The sequence below is a fragment of the Pleurodeles waltl genome, chromosome 12 (assembly GCF_031143425.1).
Source record: "Pleurodeles waltl isolate 20211129_DDA chromosome 12, aPleWal1.hap1.20221129, whole genome shotgun sequence".
NCBI classification, from domain to species: Eukaryota; Metazoa; Chordata; class Amphibia; order Caudata; family Salamandridae; genus Pleurodeles; species Pleurodeles waltl.
The window spans coordinates 99,609,638-99,632,557 of NC_090451.1; the positions used below are offsets into that span (position 1 = coordinate 99,609,638).

General features: G+C 46.3%; 1 protein-coding gene across 6 annotated transcripts in view; it reads right to left on the reverse strand.

Moving 5' to 3' along the window:
* Window positions 1–5,035: 5,035 nt before the first annotated feature.
* The window catches only part of GAL3ST4 (galactose-3-O-sulfotransferase 4), a 263,999-nt gene continuing 246,114 nt past the window's right edge, over window positions 5,036–22,920 (reverse strand). For all 6 annotated transcript variants that reach the window (XM_069216179.1, XM_069216178.1, XM_069216184.1 and 3 more), the window contains one exon: window positions 5,036–7,956. In XM_069216179.1, the coding sequence (XP_069072280.1) occupies window positions 7,018–7,956 (939 nt within the window). In that variant the 3' untranslated portion in view covers window positions 5,036–7,017. The remainder of the gene's footprint in view (window positions 7,957–22,920) is intronic.

Genomic DNA, 22,920 nt, shown 5'->3' on the forward strand with positions numbered 1-22,920 from the left:
ATCTGGAAGATTTGTTAGCAGTACCCCTGTGCGCCAGTAGGTGGCTTTCTTTGGTTCAGCGGCATCTGCCCCAGAAGTGACGTGCGTAGTACATATACAGGCACCACCTTGGTGCACTCACGTCTGAGTTTCGCGACTTTCCACGCAAGGCGCACTGAGCAATGATGAGAAAGGACCACTGATGTGGAAAAGACTAGGGAGCTGAAAGGGGTTGTCCCTCGTACCTGAACCGGTTAGCACACCAGGGTGGATGGGAGGGTTGGTAAGGAATCTGTGGCTAGACAGTTTCTACCAGATAAGGAATTACTGAAGATAAGTAACTTGATCATTTGATAGAGACTTCTACCAGCAGATTCTTTATCTTTGAATAGATACCGAAGCAATACCTCAGGTGGGACTGCAAATCTGATCAAATCAAAAAGTCTTGCAGGACCAAATGGGCGAAGTACCCATCACGAAGGCACATTTGTAGTGGCACACGCTATATCAAATAATTAAAATAAATATCAATGACACAAGTGAGTATTAAAGTCCACAATATAACCGCTCCTTATGTTGAACACAAGCTGTTTTATTCCTCTTGAGATACTGAATTCCAAAGAAAATTCACAACTTCAACCGTCAAGAATGTTCACAGCTTAATTCGTCCATCCAACACGTGTTTCGTCAGGGGAATACCCCTTGACTTCATCAGGACTTCCTTAAATTAACTAATTTTTTTGACGTATCCTTTGTCCAAACCAGTAGATAGTGTATACTATAACCTGACACTAAATTCTTGATTTATTAGATTAATTTCATTCGGATGCCTTGATCGATAGCCATACGGCGTATCCTGTTTACTTTCTTAGAGTCCCGGTCGTGGTACGCCACGAGTACGTCGGATACCAGTGTCACTACAAATGTGCCACTACAAATGTGCTAATTGGATAACATTGCTTGGTTATCGTATGGGGCCAACTCGGGGGTGAAGCCCCAGTTAGTGGCATCGTTGAAAACGTAGGATAGATAAGGAATAATTTTTTTGAGGCAGAGCGCCGGGGACTCATATTGAATCACCCCTAACTTGTTTGTGTTTTACCCATCACGAAGGACCTGGCTGTCCAAGCAGTCATATTTTTTAATGTGTGCTCACCTCTGACAGTTGTCTCCTACCTTCAGACTACGGCGAACCTCTTGCACTTGGTGGGGTTCACTGTCAATATTCTGAAATCACACCTGACCCCTCTCAAATGCTTCCTTTTTTTGGAGCTGTTCTGAAAGCAGTGCAGTTTCGGGCCTATCGTCCCGAATGGGTAGTCCAGGATATTCAGGCTGTGATACCAATGTTTCAACCTCTAGCCTCGATTTTGCTGAGACTGACTCTGAGGCTGTTCAGCCTCCTGCATCCTGCTGGTGTCTCATGCCCGCTGGCATATGCGGGCTCTGCAGTGGGACCTGAAGGCACAGTGGGTGCCATATCAGGGGAATCCCTCCGATATGGTCCAGATCTCGGAGGGAACTGCAAAAGATCTGCAGTGGTGGCTGACAAACAGTGATTGAGTCAGCAGCAGACCCCTCTCTCTTCCCCAGCCAGACTCGACTAGTAACATATGCATCACTTATGGGATGGAGTGGCCACCTGGGGGGGGGGGGTAGAGATAAATAGACTCTGGTCTGTGGGGAAGTCTAAGGTCCACATAAACTTGTTGGAGCTTCGAACGATCCGATTGGCATTACAAGCCTTTCCTTCTTTGACCAAGGAAAGACTGGTGCAGGTTTTCATGGAAATCACCAATGTCATGTGATACTGCAACAACGAGGGCGGGGTGGGGTCGTGGACCCTCCCTGAAGAGGCTCTGCACCTCTGAACATGGCTGGAACGTCAGGGCATTTCCCTGGTGGATCAACACCTGGCAGGCTCTCTGAACGCCAGGGTGGACAAACTCAGCCGAAGATGCGTAGAGGATCACGAATGGCAGCTTCTTCCGGGGGTGGGCCATGGGGAGAGCCTTGGTTAGATCTGTTTGCCACTGCTGAGAACACTCAGTGTTGGCAGTTCGGCTCGCTTGAGTTTCCAAGGCAACTATCGCTCAGAGACGCTTTTAGTGTTGAGTGGAGCCTCGGCCTCCTGTATGCCTTTTCACCAATACCACTTCTGCCCAGAGTTTTCAAGAATGTCAGGAACAACCGGGCCAAAGTCATTCTTGTGGCTCCAGATTGGGCACGGAGAGTCTGGTATCCCGAGCTGTTGAGCATAGTCATCAGTCCTCCAATCAGGCTGCCTCTTCAGGAGGGTCTTCTGTCATTGCAAATGGGCAGTGTCCTGCACCCAAACTCTCCACCTCCATGCGTGGAGATTGAGTGGCAGCCAATGACAGCCCTCGACCTTCCTCCTGAATTATGTGATGTTATTCTAGCAGCCAGGCATTCCAACAACTAAGACGGTATACATCTACCATTGGGAAACGTTTGTCTCTTGATGTGTGTCTCACAGTGTGACCTCACCCCAATCTGCACATCTATCACAAATTCTCTTGTTTGCACTGTCTTTAGCTCAGCAGGGTTCTTCTTTCGGCATAGTTATGTGTAGGAAAATGCCACTGTTGGCATGGTCACCCCCCACTTTTTGCCTAGTGTTGATGCCAGCTTTGATTGGAAGCGTGCTGGGACCCTGCTAACCAGGTCCCAGCACCAATGTTCTTTCCCTAAAACTGTACCTTTGTTTCCACAATTGTCACAGCCCTGGCACACAGTTAAGTCCCTTGTAAAAGGTACCACTGGTACCAAGGGCCCTGTGGCCAGGGAAGGTCCCTAAGGGCTGCAGCATGTATTATGCCACCCTAAGGGACCCCTCACTCAGTACATGCACACTGCCTTGCAGTCTGTGTGTGCTAGTGGGGGGGGAAGACAAAGTCGACATGGCACTCACCTCAGAGTGCCATGCCCACCAACCACTGCCTGTGGCATACGTAAGTCACCCCTCTAGCAGGCCTTACAGCCCTAAGGCAGGGTGCACTATACCACAGGTGAGGGCATAGCTGCATGAGCACTATGCCCCTACAGTGTCTAAGTCAATTCTTAGACATTGTAAGTGCAGGGTAGCCAGCCACACCACAGATATATGCCACACCATGGAAGCCTGCCACACCATACTACACTGAATATATGGTCTGGGAGCTTGTCATTACGAACTCCACAGCACCATAATTGCTCCTTTGTCAGATGACTTCGATGACCGCTGGGAAGTGGAAGAGCATTTCGATTTCTCCAACTTCTTATGCTTTTTGGACTTCCCCAACTTTCTCGAAGACTTTGAATGTGACAATGAATGTTGAGACAGTCACCGAGAACAGTCCTGGGACCTCCCACAACAACGCAATTGATTGATGTTGGATGGTGAGGAGGATCGCTCCCTTAGAACTTTCGGGTGCATGGTGCGCCCGTCCTCACACACCTTGGAGTCGTGCCACAGCTCCAGGCACCACAAACCCACTAAGTGAGGGTCTCTCACTGACATTTGCCAATGACAGACTCCACATGGTTTGAAACCAGCTGGTTTCTTGTGTGACATCCTCACACCAGGAGATACATCTCAAAATCTATGACAAAAAGTAAAAGAAATCCAGTCAAAAAGTCAATCCAGTCCAGTCAATCTGGATCAGCACTAGCTCGTGAGGAAAGGAAAGAAATTAAGTCAGCGCGCCAAGGTGGCATTTATATCGCTACCATGCAGTCACTTCCAGCATAGATGACGCAGAACCAAACAACTCCACCTATCCGCACGCAGGTAGTGTTAGAACATCTTCTGCATCCAGTCTGATGCCTAGGGATATTTAAAGGTAAGGAATCTGCAGCTAGAAGTCTCCATCAGATATAGATGAGTAACGCATCATGGAAGCAAGCCATGCCATAGATATATGCCACACCATGGAAGCCTGCCACACCATGAATGCCCGCCACACCATGGATGCATGCCACAGCAACAATGCATTACATGTGACTGTTGTACACTGCAGCATGGATGTGTGCCACGCCACACTATTAATTCATGGCAAATCTTTGATGTTTCTTTTCATTGATGTGCCATTGATGTATTCCATATCAGATATGTGCCACCCCATGAATACCTGCATCACCATGAATGTGTGCCATACCATGGATTCGTGCCACACCATGGACGTATGTCACACTTGGACACGAGCCACAAAATTGGTGCGTGCCAAACCACTGATACGCACCAGTGAGGCTTCACCTTTTAGGTCCTGGTAGTGCACTCCTCAGGCATTCAGAAGCTGTATTTGAAGAGTACACTTCTCTCCACATCCAGGATTGCAACTATGAGGCTTTGTTGGTACAGCTGATGACATACCTACCATCCCACACTGTTTTTGTTATAAATATTCCTTTGCTGTGTTATGCTGCAGTGCAGGTTTTTGTAGCATTTGTACAGGTGTGTGGTGCAGGGATTGAGAGGCAGATCTGTCTTTCTTTATCCTAGTTTGGTGCCTCCATTAGAAGCAGACGGTAACAGGGCATAAGACAAAAAACACAGATGCTACATTTGTTCACCTTTCACTTCCAACGCTTTTTATAGGGGTGGGGAATCTGCTTTATTTTCAACAGAGGAGATTTCACCACCTGGCCACCCTTTAAATAAGGCTCTGAATAAGACATTTCATAATGGTGGGTGTGGTGACCCTGCACCACCCTGAGCTTAGATCAGAAGAAGAGGCTGTCTTTTAGGATTAAGTAATTCTGTTTATTTCTAGAGGGAGGCATGTCAAGCAGCAGATTTGGATGACTGGAACTTAATCTTTGTTTTTATATTCAATCTAAGCCTCTCTTATTACATACGCGTTACGAATCTAGTTTTCCACTGTCTTTCCTTTTTGTTGAGGTCACTGTTTTTTTACATGTGCCTGAACACCCCTATACTTCCAAACAGTAAACAGAGGATCCCAGAAGGAGGAGCTTTTGTCTTTACCATGAACATCTATAAAAAAAGAATGTAAAATGAAATGATGCAGATTGTCAACTCTCAGACTACACACAATACCATAAAATACAAAATATTTATTACAGTTCGTGACAGGCGAGTTTGCTGTCTGACCGTCACACTTGGCAGGTCACAGCACAAAACTAGTCAAATAAAAAATAAAAAAATGGCCCAATGACAATGTATCTTCTAAGTAAGAGTCTGCTGAGAATTGTGATTCCTCTACCAAGTTCCCATGGTGAAGAGTGAAATTTTAGTCTGGCTGTAGATAGGTATACACGAAACAGTACATGCGCAGTTCTGGAAAGTCTGGTCCTCCCCCTCTGTTCATACACAACAAGCTGTGGAAGCACCATCCTGATGAGAGTTCATGTGTAGAACACCCATCTCTAACCCCTTTTGGGCCCCTGTTAAGGTAAATCCCAGCCCCTGTTTCCAATGGTGGGGATGGTTCTGTGACAATCTTCAGTGGTGTGAGTCAATGGAAGAATCTGATCTTTGTTCTTGTTGTAATGTGGAAGTTGGGGTTGCAAACCCACAAGAACATACAGAGACAACAGGCGGCTTGCTGAGGTGTTGTAGATGCTGAGGAGAGGAGCTAAAGTGGTGTATCTCTTCTGATCATGGGCCTGTAACAATACAGGAGCTTGTATGGGAGTCTCATTGTCTTTCCACAGTATGTACCCAATCCTTTTTCCAGCAGGAGTGTTGGGAGGGAGAGGGGGAGGGGGAGGGGGGAATGCAGTGATTCTTAAGGCTGAATCCAATGTAGATGCTATTTTGCTCCAGGGGCTGCTGATGGTCCTTTACAGGGACCCCAGGCACTGGAATCCCATGGTGCAGGGGTTGAGGAGGCGAGCCTCACCGGGGCACCATTTTGAGATTTCAGTTACTGTTACTGTGGAAAAGAGGCTGTAGAAATTAAGTGAGTCTCATGTGTTTATCCTACAGATATCCTGGGCACCTTTTCTTATGGTGATGGGGTAGGGTTGGTGAGGTGAGGATAGTCATAGGCGAAGCTAAGGGGATGACATGCTGACCCAGGGCCCAATGAGGATGAACAATGTATTCTTCAGATATCACAAACATTGCTTCTTATGTCAGTGAAGGACTGAAGAGGTGAGTTTCAGGGGTCTATTCTATGGGAGTGCAGTGCTAATGCAGTTGGTGGTTAGGTTCAGTGTCTACCCTATGGGGATCCGATTTACTGTTGGGGTGGGGCTAGTGTCAGAGGTCTGTCCTAAGGAAATTCCAACCCATTTTTTATGGTGATGTAGGGATGAGAGGTGGCTTCCAGAGGTCTATTGTACATATCCAATGCCCTGTTGGAGCATGGAATTGATGGGGCCAAGGGCCTAACCTACTGAGACCTCAGGCACTGTTCCTTTGCTGGTGAAGGGGATGATGAGATCTAGGAGACTATCCTATGGAGATCTCAGGCACTGTATGCTTTGCTGGTGAAAGGGCTGGTTAGGCGAGTCCATCTTATTGCGACTCCAGCCACGTTCCCTATGGTGATGGAAGGGATGGTTAGGTGAGGTCCAGTGGTCAATCTTATGGTAGGTAACATTCTTGTTTCCCATGGGGAGACAAGGGCTTGTGGGGTGAAGTCTACCTATAGAGATCTGGACCCTGCTTGCTATTTGGTGCCAAAGCTTAAAGTGATGTTACTTATTGTTATTCCCAAAGCAACAACTATTTTTATGAATTCCTGAGACAGCACAGGAGGGGTAATGCGACTGAATAGCTATTATTTAACTTTTCTATAGAGTGTAGTGTGTTTGCATTTTGCTTTGCTTTAGAAAATCCCCAAGTTTCACTCCAAAGTCACAGACTCAGGCACTTGGTATCTTTGGTATGCTTGCAGTGGCCTAAGGTGTCTGTCTCACAAAGCCAGACCTAAGGCTGCACTGATTCCCCAAATTGAGCTGGGACTTGCACTTCAGGCTGTCAGTCATCTCTGTGTGTCCATTATTTGGCACATGACTCGCCTCCCATGATCTTCCCTTCGCTGCTTACCCCTTTCCTTTCAAGGGGTGTCACCTCACCACCCTGATGTCTTTAGCTTGTGAGTCCTTGTTGCCTGGGAGGAGGTCCGGCCTTTTTGCCATGTCTCTCCACCCTCCATCATCCTGTGAGAGAGGCACACTGTTATTGGCCAGAGTCTTTCTCTCAGGTTTGGAAGTGCTGGAGATGTTGACTGGGGGGAACTGTTTCGCATCCAAGAGATCTTTGTACTGTAGCTCTGGGGTTACCATTCGTGTGCATATGTCTCTGGAGCCAGGTGGCAGATCAGGCTTCAGCTCCCAGCCCAGTATCTTGGCTTGACCAAACTGCAAGGGCTTTATGCTCTCGTCCCGGATTCGGCTAGCCTCCACTGGCTTGCCCCCCTGCAGGCAATCAGCCATCAGCTGCTCCCGCCTTTCCCTCAGAAGCTGAACCTCTTGTGCCATCCTTGCCTGCCCAAACTGATATACCTTTTGCCAGAATGTCCTGTTGAAGTGGTCATAGAGATACCAGTCAAGGGAATTCCAGGCCTTCAGCTTGGCTACTGCCGGAGCGCTCAGTGTGTGGACACTCTCCTCACTCCGGAAGTTTAGCTTGAAAGCCACTACATCATCCAGACCCCAGCACAGTGCCTCTTTGAGGAGTACAAGTGACTCATCGAAGTGCTCGGTCAGCAGAATGAGTTGGAAGACCCGCTCCACAGCAGCCACCACTCCACTGACATAACCTGGCGAAAAGCGGGTGTTGTGGTTAAAGCCAAAGTCGAACCAGAGAAGGTTGCGGGCATAGTGATTGCTCTTCTCAGTGGGAACGTAGTATCGCAGTGGATCATCAATGAAGGCATCTAGGTTAGGCGCCTTTTTAAAGGCTGAAGAGACTGACTTGTAATACGTGAAGGAAGACTCGGCCAAGGTGACTGGGTTACGCAGGATGGAGAAGTAGAAAGAGTCATCTGGCATCACCTTCTTCACCTGGAAGAAAAAAAATCACAAGGAAGTAGTTAGCTGACCTGAGAAGGGCAAGCACACTCAATCTCTCCGTTAGCATTAGCTGTCACACTTCCATTAAATGTTTGCATCTGTTACAGACTGCTAATTTGCATCCCATATCTCTATCAAGCTTTATTTTGTTCCCAAGTCCACCCAATAAGTATTTTATTTATTATATGCCCACATCTTTTAGTATTGCGCATCTCCTGGATTGTGCTCCGATCTTCTATACTATCATTACTACTGAGGTATATAAACGACTCTCCCATAACTCACTTCACCTGCTCTCCCGTTCTCACACCCCTGACGTAATTACTGATTTCCCATCCATACTCTTACTCCTGAGTACCAATACTCTTGAGGTAGTAATAAGTCTATGATACATCCTCTTCTCCTTCTTTTGAGTACCGATAACACTCAAGTAGTTAAAGATCTATTTAATCGCTCCTTCTCCTCAGGAATACTGATATCAGTAAGGCAAATGCATTTCTATACTGTCTCCCTTGCGTCCCCTCTTTGGTACTTAAACCTTTAAAGTAGTTAAATGTATCTACATAGGCCCTTACCCCAACTCTGCTTTTCTTATATGCCTTGGATACATAAATGTCTGTGAGACCTTCCCTCGCCTTCCTCTCTTCCAAGTGACACTGTGAGCTATTGTAGTAAATCATATCTGATGGTCTCTAAACTGCACTTATACGTTTGATGAGGCCTCCATAACTGGACACAGTACTCCAGCTGAGCAGAACTGGACTGGGTGCTTAAAGGAGCCCTGAATTATTGTTAATACCAGTCTCTTATTGTACCAAATGAGCCTGACGTTCAACAACTTGGTTTGAGGGTGTTTTTTCCACAAGAAAGGAGACCGAGTGATTAATTTACTGAATAGTTTTGCAAACATACAATCTAAAAACCGATGTTACAGCCAATTCTGAAGAGAGACTTGGGAAATATTCCAATACTTTAGTATATGGTATAGTGCCCAGGATCTTTATTTATATTCATGTCTATGCCCCATCTTGCCGCCATCACCCACGGGCAGTTTTCTGTATTGGATGGGCCCACATAGAGCTGAAGCAACAACCACCTACCTTGAGTTTGCCTTGTATCTTTTGTATCAAATCCAGCCCTGCAAACTCAGCTTCTAAGATGTGTGGACTCTGTGGCCTTGAGTGTGTGATACTGTTTAGCTGCCTCTTTCTGAAAGTCATGCAGGGATTTCTCTTGGATCCCGGTACGTGATTTGGATGGCAAGAGTAAGAATTTTATTTTCTGTCAAAATCGGATTTCTTAATTAACTTGAGAAGCGGCTATGAATGATGCTTTTATAATTCATTTTAGGAGGTATGATGGATGGCCTAATGCTCTATTATTTAGTTCCACAGTACTCTTTAGAAAATGTAGTATTAAAACATCATGCGCTATATGGCACATGGAATGATACATCAGGTCTTGAAATTGTTATCTAGCACTCATTCTGCTAATGGTCTGGCTCTGTAGTGGCCTTTTCAGTGTGGCTGACTTTCCACACGGATTCCAACACTATGGTCGCTAGCCTCAGTCTGTTCCAGCTTGTGATAATATGTTACATGTGTTGTCCACTGATCACATTAGTGGTTGGTATTGTCTAGGACTCATTTGTTGAATGGCTAATGCATGGTTTTAGTGTTTACATTTTAAAGCCGAGGCTTTTGTCACTAGTTTAACCATTTTTTAGGTTATCAGATATGTTCATTGCCTGGCAGATGAAAATGCATGCAGTAGTTCTTGGTGGTGAATCATGATCACCAGCTACGTGGCACAGCAAACCATCTAGTGTTTTTGTGGTTTTATTTATTGATTTTCAAGCAAAATACAAACATTCTACAGTTAGGCATATATTATAGGGTCATGCCAGTATACTACTGAATATTACACAGTGCAGCATAATTCTATTTATCACTTGACATACATAAATAAAAATAATCAAGGTATTAACAGCTATCAAGATGAAGCCCAAAAGTATAGACTCACTAGAGAGGGAATGTACATTAGCAAGCATGCGCTACAGTATTAACTGATCGAGGTATGGATATTTCCCAGGCATTATTCATGACAGGTTCCCTTCTACCGCTGTAATATATTACACGTTTAGTAATCCAGAAGCAGGTGGGGTGTCACCACTGCAAAGGTCTCCATCACAGTCTACAGGCGCTCGTTCCGCTCTCAATGCCAAGTAGGTAGTGAATGGACCCCATAGGTCTTCAGGACAGGACTTAGCAAGCATCAGCTTCCAATATACGTCAAGTTGGTTCTGGCATTAGACAGCGCCCTGTAGCCAGCGTTTGGTTATAGCGGAGGGACGCTGGAACCAGTGCATTGCCACCTTTAGCTTAGCCAGCAGGAGTAGTAAGGCCGTGAGGCATCTGACCCCCTACTGGGACACCTCTGTCAATTCCCAGCAGTGCCAATAGCTGGGGTCTCTCAGGGCTGCGGTGAGTGATTAAGTCGATAGTATCAAACAGACAACCAGAATTCAGCAACAGGGCTCCTCCAAACCACATGTAAGTAAGTCCAGTTCTCGAGGCACCACAGTGCACAGAGCACAGGTTACCCATTACGTGCCTTTTACATAATGAGAGAGGAGTGCGGTGCATTCTGTGAAGGAACTTGACATGTATTCACCTCAGTGTGTAAACTGGGGACAATGCATCATCTGAGTGCAACAAGGGCACCATTGGTCCTCAGTCGGGAAGGGTCTAGGTCATCCACCCAGAGGGGTCTCGCCCCTGGGGTGCAAGTAGTTTTGTCTTCCATGATGGTGCACAGTCATGAGAAGGTTTTTGGAAGAAGGAGGATCAAGCATGATCTCAAGTGCATGTAGTGCTGGGGGGCAATAAGGAACACGCAGTGTTTATGTTTGCGTGACATGCAAATATGGTGATAGAGAAAGATGCCTAAGGGGGGACACATTGGGGGTCACTTTTAAAAGTCTGTAAGGACAGGAACTGGCCATTAGGGTACAAATCCCTCAGTGCAGTCTGACACATACGTGTTAGCTGGAGTCAGACACCATTGTTTTTACTAAGAGGTAATGCTGGATTGCATACACTTGGCATCTCGTTAACATAAAGACAGTTAAATGTAGGCCTACGTCGGAGACTCCAGGCCCAGACTGTGCAGTCCACTGTGCCGATTTCAACTCTAGGACACTTCTCAGATAAACTAAGAGCGGTATTAAGTGGGCAGGGTGCCACGTTGTCACTTTTCAGTGGCAGTATGGAGGTTGGAATGGTGTATGGTGATGATGCAGAGGTAATGTGCGTACTGTGCCTGTGCACAGGAATAATATAATTCTAAATCAGGTGCACAGATACCACATCGCTCAAACGGTAATGTGATAATTTCCCTTGGCACTCTAGGCTGTTTTCCCGATCAAGTCATACCAATGAGGCCTGATCTAACACGGTTAAAGAAGTGTCTAGTTAGTGGGATATAGTTGGAGGCGTCCGGTGTGTGCACTCTGGCTGAATTCTTTTGACTGGACTGGTGGATGTGTTGTATGGCAGATGTATTTGCTTGACAGAGGAAGTGTGTCAGCTGGAATTTGGAGATGGAAGAGCTCACTCCCCACCTGTGGAGTGCCTCCTGGGCCTAAACCTGTTACTGAGGCATTTAAAATCTTGTTGGCACCAGGTGGACCAAGCCCCTGTCTGTTATTCTACGGAGGCGCTAAATTCAAGGAACAGAAGCTGTCTGTTTTCTTGGTTGCTGAAGATGTATAGGAGGAATCAGGAATAAGAGCAGCAAGTAAGGAGCATGCTGAGACACCATGATGATTAGCAAACCTGTCAGTGGATGGGGCAACAAGGGACATCGCCTGGCTGAGGTCCTTTGCAGAAACCAGACTTCCTATTTATCTAAATTCATCAGAATACTGATTAGGACAGCCCAAAACCAATTTACCCTAGAGTTGAGTGATGAATGGGGACCCCCAAAGGTGTCTGTAACTCTTGGTTCCTGTGCACATGCAGCTGTTTTCCTGTCCCTGGGTTGGCTCATTCTCTCTAGCACTGAAAGAGCGTAATTCCCACAGCTAGTGATAGCAGCCCGGTATGAGGGAGATCTGCACATTGAAGGGACATGCGTGCTGAAACTAGGTCACAATATGGTTGAATTTGCTAGGTGAGATCTTATTTTTCTTACAGAGTACAGAGGTGCGGTCTAATTCACCTGTGAAGTGTGTTTTTTTTTTTAAGGTTATTGTTATAACATTAATTGCATTGACAAGAAACTCATTTGGTATTTCTCTTGTATGTTCTGTGATCCAGTTTGGCACAATGTGGTGCAGGAGTAGCCGTCTACGTCAGGTGAGGCTTACCAAACTGGACCCCATACTCAAAGTGAGGCCCACATGCAGCTAACAGATAACATTAAATGTTTTGTCCTTGCTCCGCTTTATCTGCAGGCCCAGTTTTCCACTCCCTCCAGCGTAGCCACTGTGTGGCTGATCTGAGGTTCATCCGTGCAGAGACATTATTTATCAGTGTATCTAAGAATGGGCCCGATCCAGAATCCTGGGAGACACCACCAGTCTCTCCTTTGCTCATAAATCCTGGCCCTACAGAGGCAGTGACATCGACATCTAATTTTACAAAGATGTTTTGACAGACACACTATCTTCTAAAAAGGACAGCAAAGAGATCAGATTCCGTGCCACAAAACGCATTTCAGTTTTTCCAGTGGAAAAAACAGCTCGTGATCCTACAACCACACTATTCTATTACAGTTCAGTCACAACCTTCGCAAAATACTGTACGCGGAAGGCTGGCTCTTATTAAAAAAACATGGAGGTTTTGAGAAGAACTGGTTCTTCAAAATGTCAAGAGGGTCAGAGAAACGTCAGCAGCATGCTAGGTGCAGGCAAAGTGAAATCAGTATTGCAAGGAACAAATGCCTTGTTTGTAATGCACAATGCAGAGGATTAGGATAATGCACCAACTCAATGCCATTACTAGCGGCCAATGCACATATTAATGCTGCAGATGAAATTAGTTACTTACCTGTAACTATGGTTCTCCAGTATTGGAACTTTCATAGATTCACATGCTTGAATCATTCCCCGTCGTCGAGATGGGAGTCCCCGGTTTATTACAATAGCAGTGTTATGATAACTAAAGTGAAAACAGGCCTACAGCCTATCACATTAGTAGTCTATTCATGTCTTTTTTAGGAAAAAGACCCAAACCAGGTTTCAGCCAATCAGGCTACCGCTACTCCCAAACCAGGTTTCAGCCAATCAGGCTACCTCTACCCCCATAACACTCCTGTGAGAAGCTCCAGTGCCTCAGATTTTCTGACAGCACGAGTGCCGAAGGAGGTGAGGAATCTGGCCTGTAATGGTGAGCTTCTCAGGGGAGGCGGGAGGGTCACATGTGAATCTATGAAAGATACCAATGCCGGAGAAGGAATGGTTTCTTACCTGTAACTCCAGTTCTCTCGTAGGGGTATTTCCATGATAGTCATAAGCACTGAATAGTTCCGCGCGTCTGCGGGGACCCCGGAGCACTGATGTGAAGTATATTCTTAAGTGCAAATACCAGCCCTTTGAAAAAAGGTCTGTCAAAAACCACTTAAGAATAACACTGTGCAGCCTATGTGAACAGCTACACAGGCCAAATTGTTGAAAATAAATCAGCTGTAGTGTAAATTCATGTTCAAATACCTATTTATTCTAGAAATGTAATAAAAAATACATTCTCATACTTTATTTACACCTCTCATGAGAATAAAACAATGCAAGTCAGTGTAGCCCATAGGCTGCCATTATACAGAATGTAAATAGAGCTGTGCCTTTAATAAAGTAAAGTCTTCCTGTATCCCATCATGCACAGCAAAAGGCAGTTGCCTCAGTTCTTTTTGAAGGCTTGTAACCTGACATGAAGGAACAAAAACATTCATTGTAGTACCAACATCGATACTATTATGGCAACCTTTCCCATGTCAACTCCACCGGGGAGGAGGGAGGGTGGCTTATGACTATCATGGAAATACCCCTACGAGAGAACTGGAATTACAGGTAAGAAACCATTCCTTCTCTCGTAGGGGATTTCCATGTATAGTCATAAGCACTGAATAGACTAGCAAGCCCATCCCCATAACCGCGGTGGAGTAGACAGAATAATACTGACCAAAAAACAAGTCATGCAAACAAATTCTTAAGCAAGGCCTGTCCAACCTGCGCATCTGCCCTAGCGTCTGTATCAAGGCAGTAATGCTGTGTAAAGGTATGGACCGATTTCCAAGTGGCTGCCTTGCATATCTCTGCCAAAGGGATATTTCTCATTAAGGCCGCAGTAGCTGCCTTCCCTCTAGTAGAATGGGCTTTTGGCCTGCCACCAAGAGATTTGTTCGCTAACTGATAACATAACAGTATACATGAAACAATCCACCTGGATAATGATTGCTTAGATGTGCCCAACCCTGTTCTAACTGGGCCATAGTTAACAAAGAGTTGCTGCGATTTACGTAAGCATTTTGTCCTGTCCAAGTAAAATTTCAAAACCCTCTTTACATCCAGAGAATGCAGAGTTCTCTCGGCAGGGGTAGTTGGATTTTGAAAGAAAGTTGGTAATGAAATGGTTTGGTTCACATGAAAGTCGGAAACGACTTTTGGTAAAAATTTTGGATGGGTCCTCATCACTTCTTTCGCAGAATGAAAGACCGCGTAGGGTTCTTGAGCGCAAAGGGCCTGGATTTCGCTGACCCTACGCGCTGATGTGATTGCAACCAGAAAGGCAGTTTTCCACATGAGATGTTGAAGTGATGCTTTATGTATTGGCTCGAATGGAGGTAGCATCAGACGTGATAGGACAACATTCAGTTCCCATGGAGGAGATGGCCTCCTAATGGGAGGAAAGACCTTTTTTAAGCCCTCCAGGAAGTCTTTGATAACTGGGATCCTAAAAAAGGAGGTTTGAGAGGGGCACTTTCTATATGCCGTTAGAGCTGCCAAGTGCACTTTTATTGATGACAATTGTAAACCCGATTTTGCCAAACTTAGTAAGTATGGCAGGATGGTTTCCTCTCCACAGGATATCGGGTCAACGTTGTTGTCCAAACACCACACACAGAATCTTTTCCACTTGCATGCGTAAGCCGATCGTGTGGAAGGTCGCTTTGCCTCTCTTAGGATTTCCATACAGTCCTGAGGTAGGTTCAAGTGTCCATATTGCACTAGCTCAGGAGCCATGCTGCCAAACTCAATGATGAGAGGTTGGGATGAGATATCTGCCCTCTGAACTTCGTGAGCAGATCTGGACAATGAGGCAGTCTGATGTGTGGCTTGAGTGACCGGTGAAGAAGGTCTGGAAACCACCATTGGCGTGGCCATTCTGGAGCAATTAGAATCCTTTTGGATTGGGCATTGGATAGCTTCTGAAGGACTGCCGGTATCAGGGGAAGCGGTGGAAAGGCGTAAAGAAATGCTCCTGACCAGTTTATCCACAGGGCATTCCCCATTGTCCCTGGATGGTAATATCTGGAGGCGAAGTTTTGGCATTTTTTGTTTTCTGGGGTTGCGAAAAGGTCTATAGAGGGGGTACCCCATAGTGCGAAAATGGAACGAACAACGTCGTCGTGTAATACCCATTCGTGGTTCTCGTCCATTACTCGGCTGAGAGCATCCGCTTGAACATTCTGGCTGCCCGGCAGGTGAGTTGCTACTAGCGACAGGTTCCTGGCTAGAAGCCAATGCCAGATTGTCTGAGCCTCCCTGGATAATATCCTGGACCTGGTGCCTCCTTGTTTGTTTACGTAATACATGGAGGCCACGTTGTCCGTCTGGAGGAGGAGAGTTTCCGTTTTCAGAGAAGGTAGGAAGGCTTTGAGCGCAAGATGGACTGCGCGAAGCTCCAGCAGGTTGATATGATAGAGACTCTCTCTCTCTGACCACTTGCCTTGGACTCGAAGATGATCCATGTGCGCTCCCCATCCGAGCAGTGATGCATCTGTTACGATGGTTTGAGCTGGAGGCTGTTGCTGGAAAGGAATCCCCACCAAGAGATTGTTGGGTGAACACCACTACTTGAGGGACTGTAGGGCGTGGGGAGCAAGAAGAACTCTGCTCTCCCAATCGTCCATCAGTTGACACCATTGATCCTCCAGGCATTCCTGTAAGGGTCTCATATGGAGGCGAGCATTGGGAACGAGGTGGATACAAGACGCCATCGAGCCCAGTAGAGAGGCTATTACTCTTGCAGTGGTCTGTGGAGTTCTCTCTAGTTGTTTGCACTTTTGGAGAATCGATAATAGTCGTTCCTCCGAAGGAAACACCTTTCCTTGATTGGTATCTATAATGGCCCCTAAGTAATGCAGCCTCTGAATAGGCGTTGCTGTGGACTTCAGAAGATTGACTTGAAGACCGAGATTCTGTAGCAGCTGTTGAGCCCATTTGAAATGTTGTTGGGCCTCTAGATAGTTGGAGGCCTTTATGAGCCAATCGTCTAGATAGGGGTAGACAAATATTCGATGCTTCCTCAGATGGGCGGCTACCACCGCCATGCATTTGGAAAAGGTTCTCGGCGCTGATTTGAGGCCGAAGGGTACAACCGCAAATTGGTAATGACTTTTGACGACGGTGAACCTTAGGAATTTTCGATGTTTCTTGCTCACCGGAATGTGAAAATAAGCGTCGCAAAGGTCTATCGCGCAGAGCCAATCGCCCTGACGAAGATGCGGATAAATTTGGTGCAAGGATAGCATCCTGAATTTCTCTTTGCAAATCCACTTGTTTGCTGTCCTTAGGTCTAGAATGGGACGAAACTCTTGTTTGTCCTTCTTTGGTACTAGAAAATACCTCGAATAAATCCCTTTCCCGCATTGATTGATCGGGACGGGTTCTATAGCTCTTTTTTGTAATAGAATAGCGACTTCCAACTGAAGAGCTTCGAGGTGGTGGCTGGATGGTTTGGGTGGAACAGATGGAGAAGGACTGGTGAATCTGAGAGCGTAACCATGTCGCACAATATTCAATACCCAGGCGTCTGATGTGATGCGTAGCCACTCGTCCAGATGATTTGAGATACTTCCCCCTACCGGAGTGGATAACGGAGGAGGGGGAAGCGAAGATTCAGGGCTTAGACGCGGGAGCCTGGCGAGTTGCCGGAGTTGGCGGCGTGGATCGACCCCTTGTCGACTTTCGCTGCGTCGAGAAGGGCCTTTGATGTTGCTGTTGTTGCTGGGGACGTGAAGACATCCAGTGTGGTGTCTGATATCTGTGGGTGAAAAGCCTTCGCTGGTAGGGACGGAATACTTTTCGCTGTTCTTTTGGGCGTTCGATGCCTACCGCTTTTAAAGTGTCTAGCTCAGACTTCATTCTTGACATCTCGTCATCGGCATGAGAGCCGAACAAAGTAGAGCCTGAGAATGGTAAATTTTGAATTCTCTGTTGCGCCTCTGGTTTGAGAGATGTCAATCGCAACCATGCGTGTCGTCTTAGCGCTACTCCATGAGCGTAGTTATGTGCCGAAAGTACCGAAGAATCAGCAGCAGCGCTTATTATCTGGTTGGAAACCATGGATCCCTCACCCACTACCTCCAAGAAATCTTCCTTTTTGTCCTTGGGTAGGTGTTCCGCAAACTGCAGTATAGAGTCCCAAAGGGACCGATTATATCTTCCTAATAAAGCAGTGGCACTGGCTGCTTTCATTGTGATGGCTGCGGTAGAGCATACTTTTCTGCCTGCAGCATCGATTTTTCTGCTCTCCTTGTCCGGAGGCGAGGAGGAAGATGGTGATGTAGAGTGTAGTTTCTTTGCAGCTACTATCACCACCGAGTCCGGCACCGGGTCCGACCTTAGAAATAGAGGATCTTGCTCCGGTGGGCGATACTTTTTAATAAGTCTGGAAGGAGCAGATTTTGTTGTGGCCGGTGTTAGTAAAATATCCATTGCTGGTTCAATAAGACCTGGGACCAGTGGAAGTAAAGGTCTTGAAGATGTCCTCTGTCGTAAAGTCTCGAAAATCACTGAGGTCGATGGGGCGGGTACCGCCAGCGGGATATTTAGTTTGGTTGCCCCGCGCACTAGGACCTCTTGGAATGTATTCACGTCATCTATGGGGGACACTCTCGGGGACGGTGAGTCCGATAGGGTTGGAGAGTAGTCCCGTGTAGACGAAGAAGAATGCCTATGACGTGAATGTGGAGATCTACGATGGTGCCGAGAAGAAGATGAACGTCTAGAGGAATGTCTGGAATGTCTTATGGATTCCGCTGGCGTCCTCGGAACAGACTCTGAAGGGGGAGCCGGAAGAGGAGCCGTAGGTGTTACTGGTGTCTGCGGCAACGGCGGCTGTTGAGGAGAGAGCTGCGGCGAAACTGGAAGCAGGATGAGTGAGGCCGAGGATTCTGAAGTGGTATAAACCCTTCTAGGTCTCTTTGACTGCCGCCTCGACGTTGACACACTCCTCGACGTCGAAGTACGGTGACGTCGGGTGCCTCTTGACGTCGATTCTCCTCATCGCTGAGATCCTCTCGACGATGACATTTCTCGCCGTCGATGCGATGACGGCGACCGTCTTCGACGGCAAGCACTCTCTCTCTAAGTCGATCGTCCTCGCCGCGTCGACGGCGAACCGGACCCAGATCTTCTCGACGTCGACCGCCCTCGTCGCGTCGACGGCGACCCAGACCTTCTCGACGGCGAGCGTTCACGCCGTCTCGACGGCGAAATGGCTGCCGACGTCGAACAATGTTTCTTTCTCGCCGGTGAACCGGTCCTCGATGGCGAGCATGTTGGCGCCGTTCCTGGTCTCGACGTCGATGCCCTCGACGTCATCGGAGACCTATGTCGTTTATGAGCAGGTCTGGCCGAAGTTGCAGAGGAAACAGGGTGAGCCCTGGTAGAAGACTGACCTTCTCCTCGCTCTGTGGCAGATTGACCACTTCTTCTCCTGTCCTCTCTTGCTTGAAGTCGAATTTTCTCCCTATCACGAAGAGTCCTTCTGGAGAAAGTTCTACAGATGTCACAGGAATCAGGTTTGTGGCTGGATGGAAGGCAAATTATACAGACCCGGTGTGGATCTGTTTTAGCCTTTTTTCTGCCACAAGAAGGGCATTTATCAAAAAGTGAAGGCATTTCTAAAATAGAAAAACCTTAAATTTCTGTCAGAATTTGACAGAAAAGATTAGCAAATGTTCACTCAATATTAAAAACGTCGAGTGAAATTGAAAATTCAAAAGATTTTAATTGAATTTCTGTCAAAAACAGCTTTGTGAGGTAGAGCTCAATGCTTCAGGGTCCTGTCAGCAGGAGCCGGAAAAAAGAACTGAGGCAACTGCCTTTTGCTGTGCATGATGGGATACAGGAAGACTTTACTTTCTTAAAGGCACAGCTCTATTTACATTCTGTATAATGGCAGCCTATGGGCTACACTGACCTGCATTGTTTTATTCTCATGAGAGGTGTAAATAAAGTATGAGAATGTATTTTTTATTACATTTCTAGAATAAATAGGTATTTGAACATGAATTTACACTACAGCTGATTTCTTTTCAACAATTTGGCCTGTGTAGCTGTTCACATAGGCTGCACAGTGTTATTCATAAGTGGTTTTTGACAGACCTTTTTTCAAAGGGCTGGTATTTGCACTTAAGAATATACTTCACATCAGTGCTCCGGGGTCCCCGCAGACGCGCTGAACTATTCAGTGCTTAGGACTATACATGGAAATCCCCTACGAGAGAACCATAGTTACAGGTAAGTAACTAATTTCTTACTCCAGTATTGGAACTTTCATAGATTCACATGCTTGAATCGGGGTAGCAAGCAATAATGAAACATATTGTATGATGAACATCTTATATTACTTAAAAAATGCAATTCAATAAGTCACATAAACTCTTACATGATTACTAAAACCAAAGAATCATTACTCCATGTTAAATAACAACAACAAACTTGTTGTGAAAGAAAGAAAACTTCAGTATCATACAATTTTGTTAGCAATATACTGGGTAGGAGGGAGAAAAGAAAAAAAGAGAATAATACAGCTCACTGTTATTGGAACAGATGCCTCAGCACCGCTTGACCCACTGCCACATCTCCTGGAGACGACTCCTCAAGGCAATAGTGCTTAGTGAACGTGTGCGCACACCTCCAGGTGGCCGCCCTGCAAATGTCCTGTATGGGCACACCAGCGAAGAGTGCAGAGGAAGCTGCAACAGCTCTAGTGGAGTGTGCACGCGATCTCAGGGGTTTCCCTGCAGCTTTGTGGCAAAAGTCAATAGAACTAGATGTCCATCTAGAAATTCCTGGTTTGGAAATCGGCTGCCCTTTTCTAGGGGCACTGAATGACACAAATAATTGGTTTATTTTCCTAAAACATCTTGTCCTGTCCAGATAAAACTTAAGATATCTTTTGACGTCTAAGGAATGCAGGGATCTTTCCGCCACTGTTGATGGATTCTGAAAATACAACTTTAGAATGACTGGCTGGTTGATATGAAAGTCAGAAGGAACCTTTGGTATAAATTTTGGATTTGTTCGCAAACGTACCAAATCATCTTTAAACTGTAAGAAAGGGCTTTGGATTGTGAAAGCTTGAATCTCGCTAACTCTTCTAGCCGAGGTCAGAGCAAGAAGAAGTGCAACCTTCCAAGACAGTAACTTCAAGTCTGCCTTGTGAATGGGTTCAAATGGGTGCTTTATCAATTGAGACAAAACTAAATTAAGTCGCCAGGATGGCGGTGGCAGTCTGACTGGCGGAAAAGAAGGAAAAAGTCCTTTAAGGATCTGCTTGATAATTTTCATTGATCACAAAGATGGTGAATTTCCTGATTGCCTGTAACGTGAAATAGCAGCTAAGTGGACCCTAATTGAAGATTTCGATAACCCCTGTCTGGTAGATAAGATAAGGAAGCACTTGTTCCGGCGATGAGGAAAAAGGATGAACCTGCGCCTGTTTGCACCACAAGCAAAATCTTCTCCATTTAAGCCGATACGTCTTAATGGTGCTATCAGCTGCCGCTCTGGCCAGAATTACCCCACAGCCGGAAGGAATGTTCACATGCTCGAATTCATGGTGTTCAGGAGCCAGGCAGTCAAATGAAGCGACACTGGATCCGGGTGGAGAACCTGACCACTGTCCATTGTTAACAGGCGAGGTATTACCAGCGCCTCTCTGACAGGAGAAGTAACTCCGTAAACCAATGCTGCCGAGGCCATGCTGGGGCAATCAGAAGTATCCTGCAGCTCTCGTTCTTGATCTTGGCCAGGGCTCTTGGAATGAGGGGAATGGGAGGAAAAGCGTCAGACATAAATTCCTGACCATGCTATTAAAAATGCATTCCCCCAAGAACCCGGATGGTGATCCCGACTTGTATAATACAGGCATTTTGCAGTCTGGTGAGTGGCAACCAGATCGAGGTTTGGTCTTCCCCATTGAGAGAAGATGCAATCTAGCACAGCTTGATTTAGTTCCCATTCGTGATTGGTTGATTTCTGTCTGCTGAGAGAATCTGCAATGACGTTCAGAGCGCCTGGAATGTGCTCCGCTTGAAGATGCACCCCATGTACAATAAACCAGTTCCAGATATGCTGAGATTCTCGAGATAACAGCAGGGATCTGGTCCCTCCCTGCTTGTTCAGATAGTGCATCGTCATGGTGTTGTCTGTGCGTATGAGCACCAACTAATTCTTTATCTTTGGCAGAAAGGCATGAAGCACTAAATGAACTGCCTTCAGTTTGAGAGAGTTGATATGATAAATCTTTTGATGAGCGTCCCATCTGCCCTGGACTGAAAGATCCTGAGGGAAGGCTCCCCAACCTTCCAAGGATGCATCCATTGTGATCACCCATGGGGTAAGGGGTGGAAGAAAAGACAGACCTACTGATAGATGGGATGCTTGGGTCCACCAATGCAGATGTAATTTCATTGGTTTGGTAACCTTGATCACGTCGTCAAAAGATCCCTTGGACTGTGTCCACTGAATGTCCAACTGCTCTTCAAGTGGACGCATTATGAGACAACAGAAAGGCACCAGTGGGATGCAGGAAGATATCATCCCCAGTAGGGACTTGAAGAGGCGAACTAAAACAGACCTTCTGTTTCGGATAAGACTGGCTAAAGAGATCAGTTTCCCCTGTCGCTCTTTTGTGGGAGCCGCTTTTGAACTGGCAGTGTCTACAACTGCTCCTAGAAAAGTCCTTACTTTCAAGGGTTGGAGAGCAGACTTGGTGTGATTGATAATTAGGCCTAGCTTGGCAAACAGGCCTATGCAAGCCTCTGTCGCTGTCTGGGTCTGCGAGGGTGATCTTGCCTTGATGAGCCTGTCGTCCAGATATGGAAATACCTGAAATTTGTGTCTTCTGAGGAAAGCCGCTACTGAAGCCAGGCACTTGGTCAAAATTCTGGGGATGGATTTGAGACCGAAAGGGACCTTGAACTAGAAATGGTCCCCGGCTACTATGAATCTGAGGAATTTTCTGTGAGATTGATGAATAGGGATATGGAAGTGTTAGAAATGGGGTCCCTAGTTGGCAGTCGGTTTGCACCCTGTCCAAATAGGGACCCTCACTCTAGTCAGGATAAGGGAGATACCTGCTCAGATAACCCCTGCTCACCCCCTTGGTAGCTTGGCACGAACAGTCAGGCTTATCTCAGAAGCAATGTGTGAAGCATTTGCACATACCACACAGTAATAAGTGAAAACACTAGAAATGGACACCACAATAGTTTTAGAAAAATAGCCAATATTTATCTATATAATACAAGACTGAATACGATAAAAGTCCAACATACAGTAAGAAGAATATGAATTCTGCAAGATTTACTCAAACCTACAGTTCCTTGAAGTCGATAGCTCCATCTGGGGCCATCACGGCGTCGTGATCAACAAAACCAACAGTTCAGGCCGGCCGCGGTGTTGCGGGCCAGCTACGGTGTCGGGAAGACCCGCAAACAGTA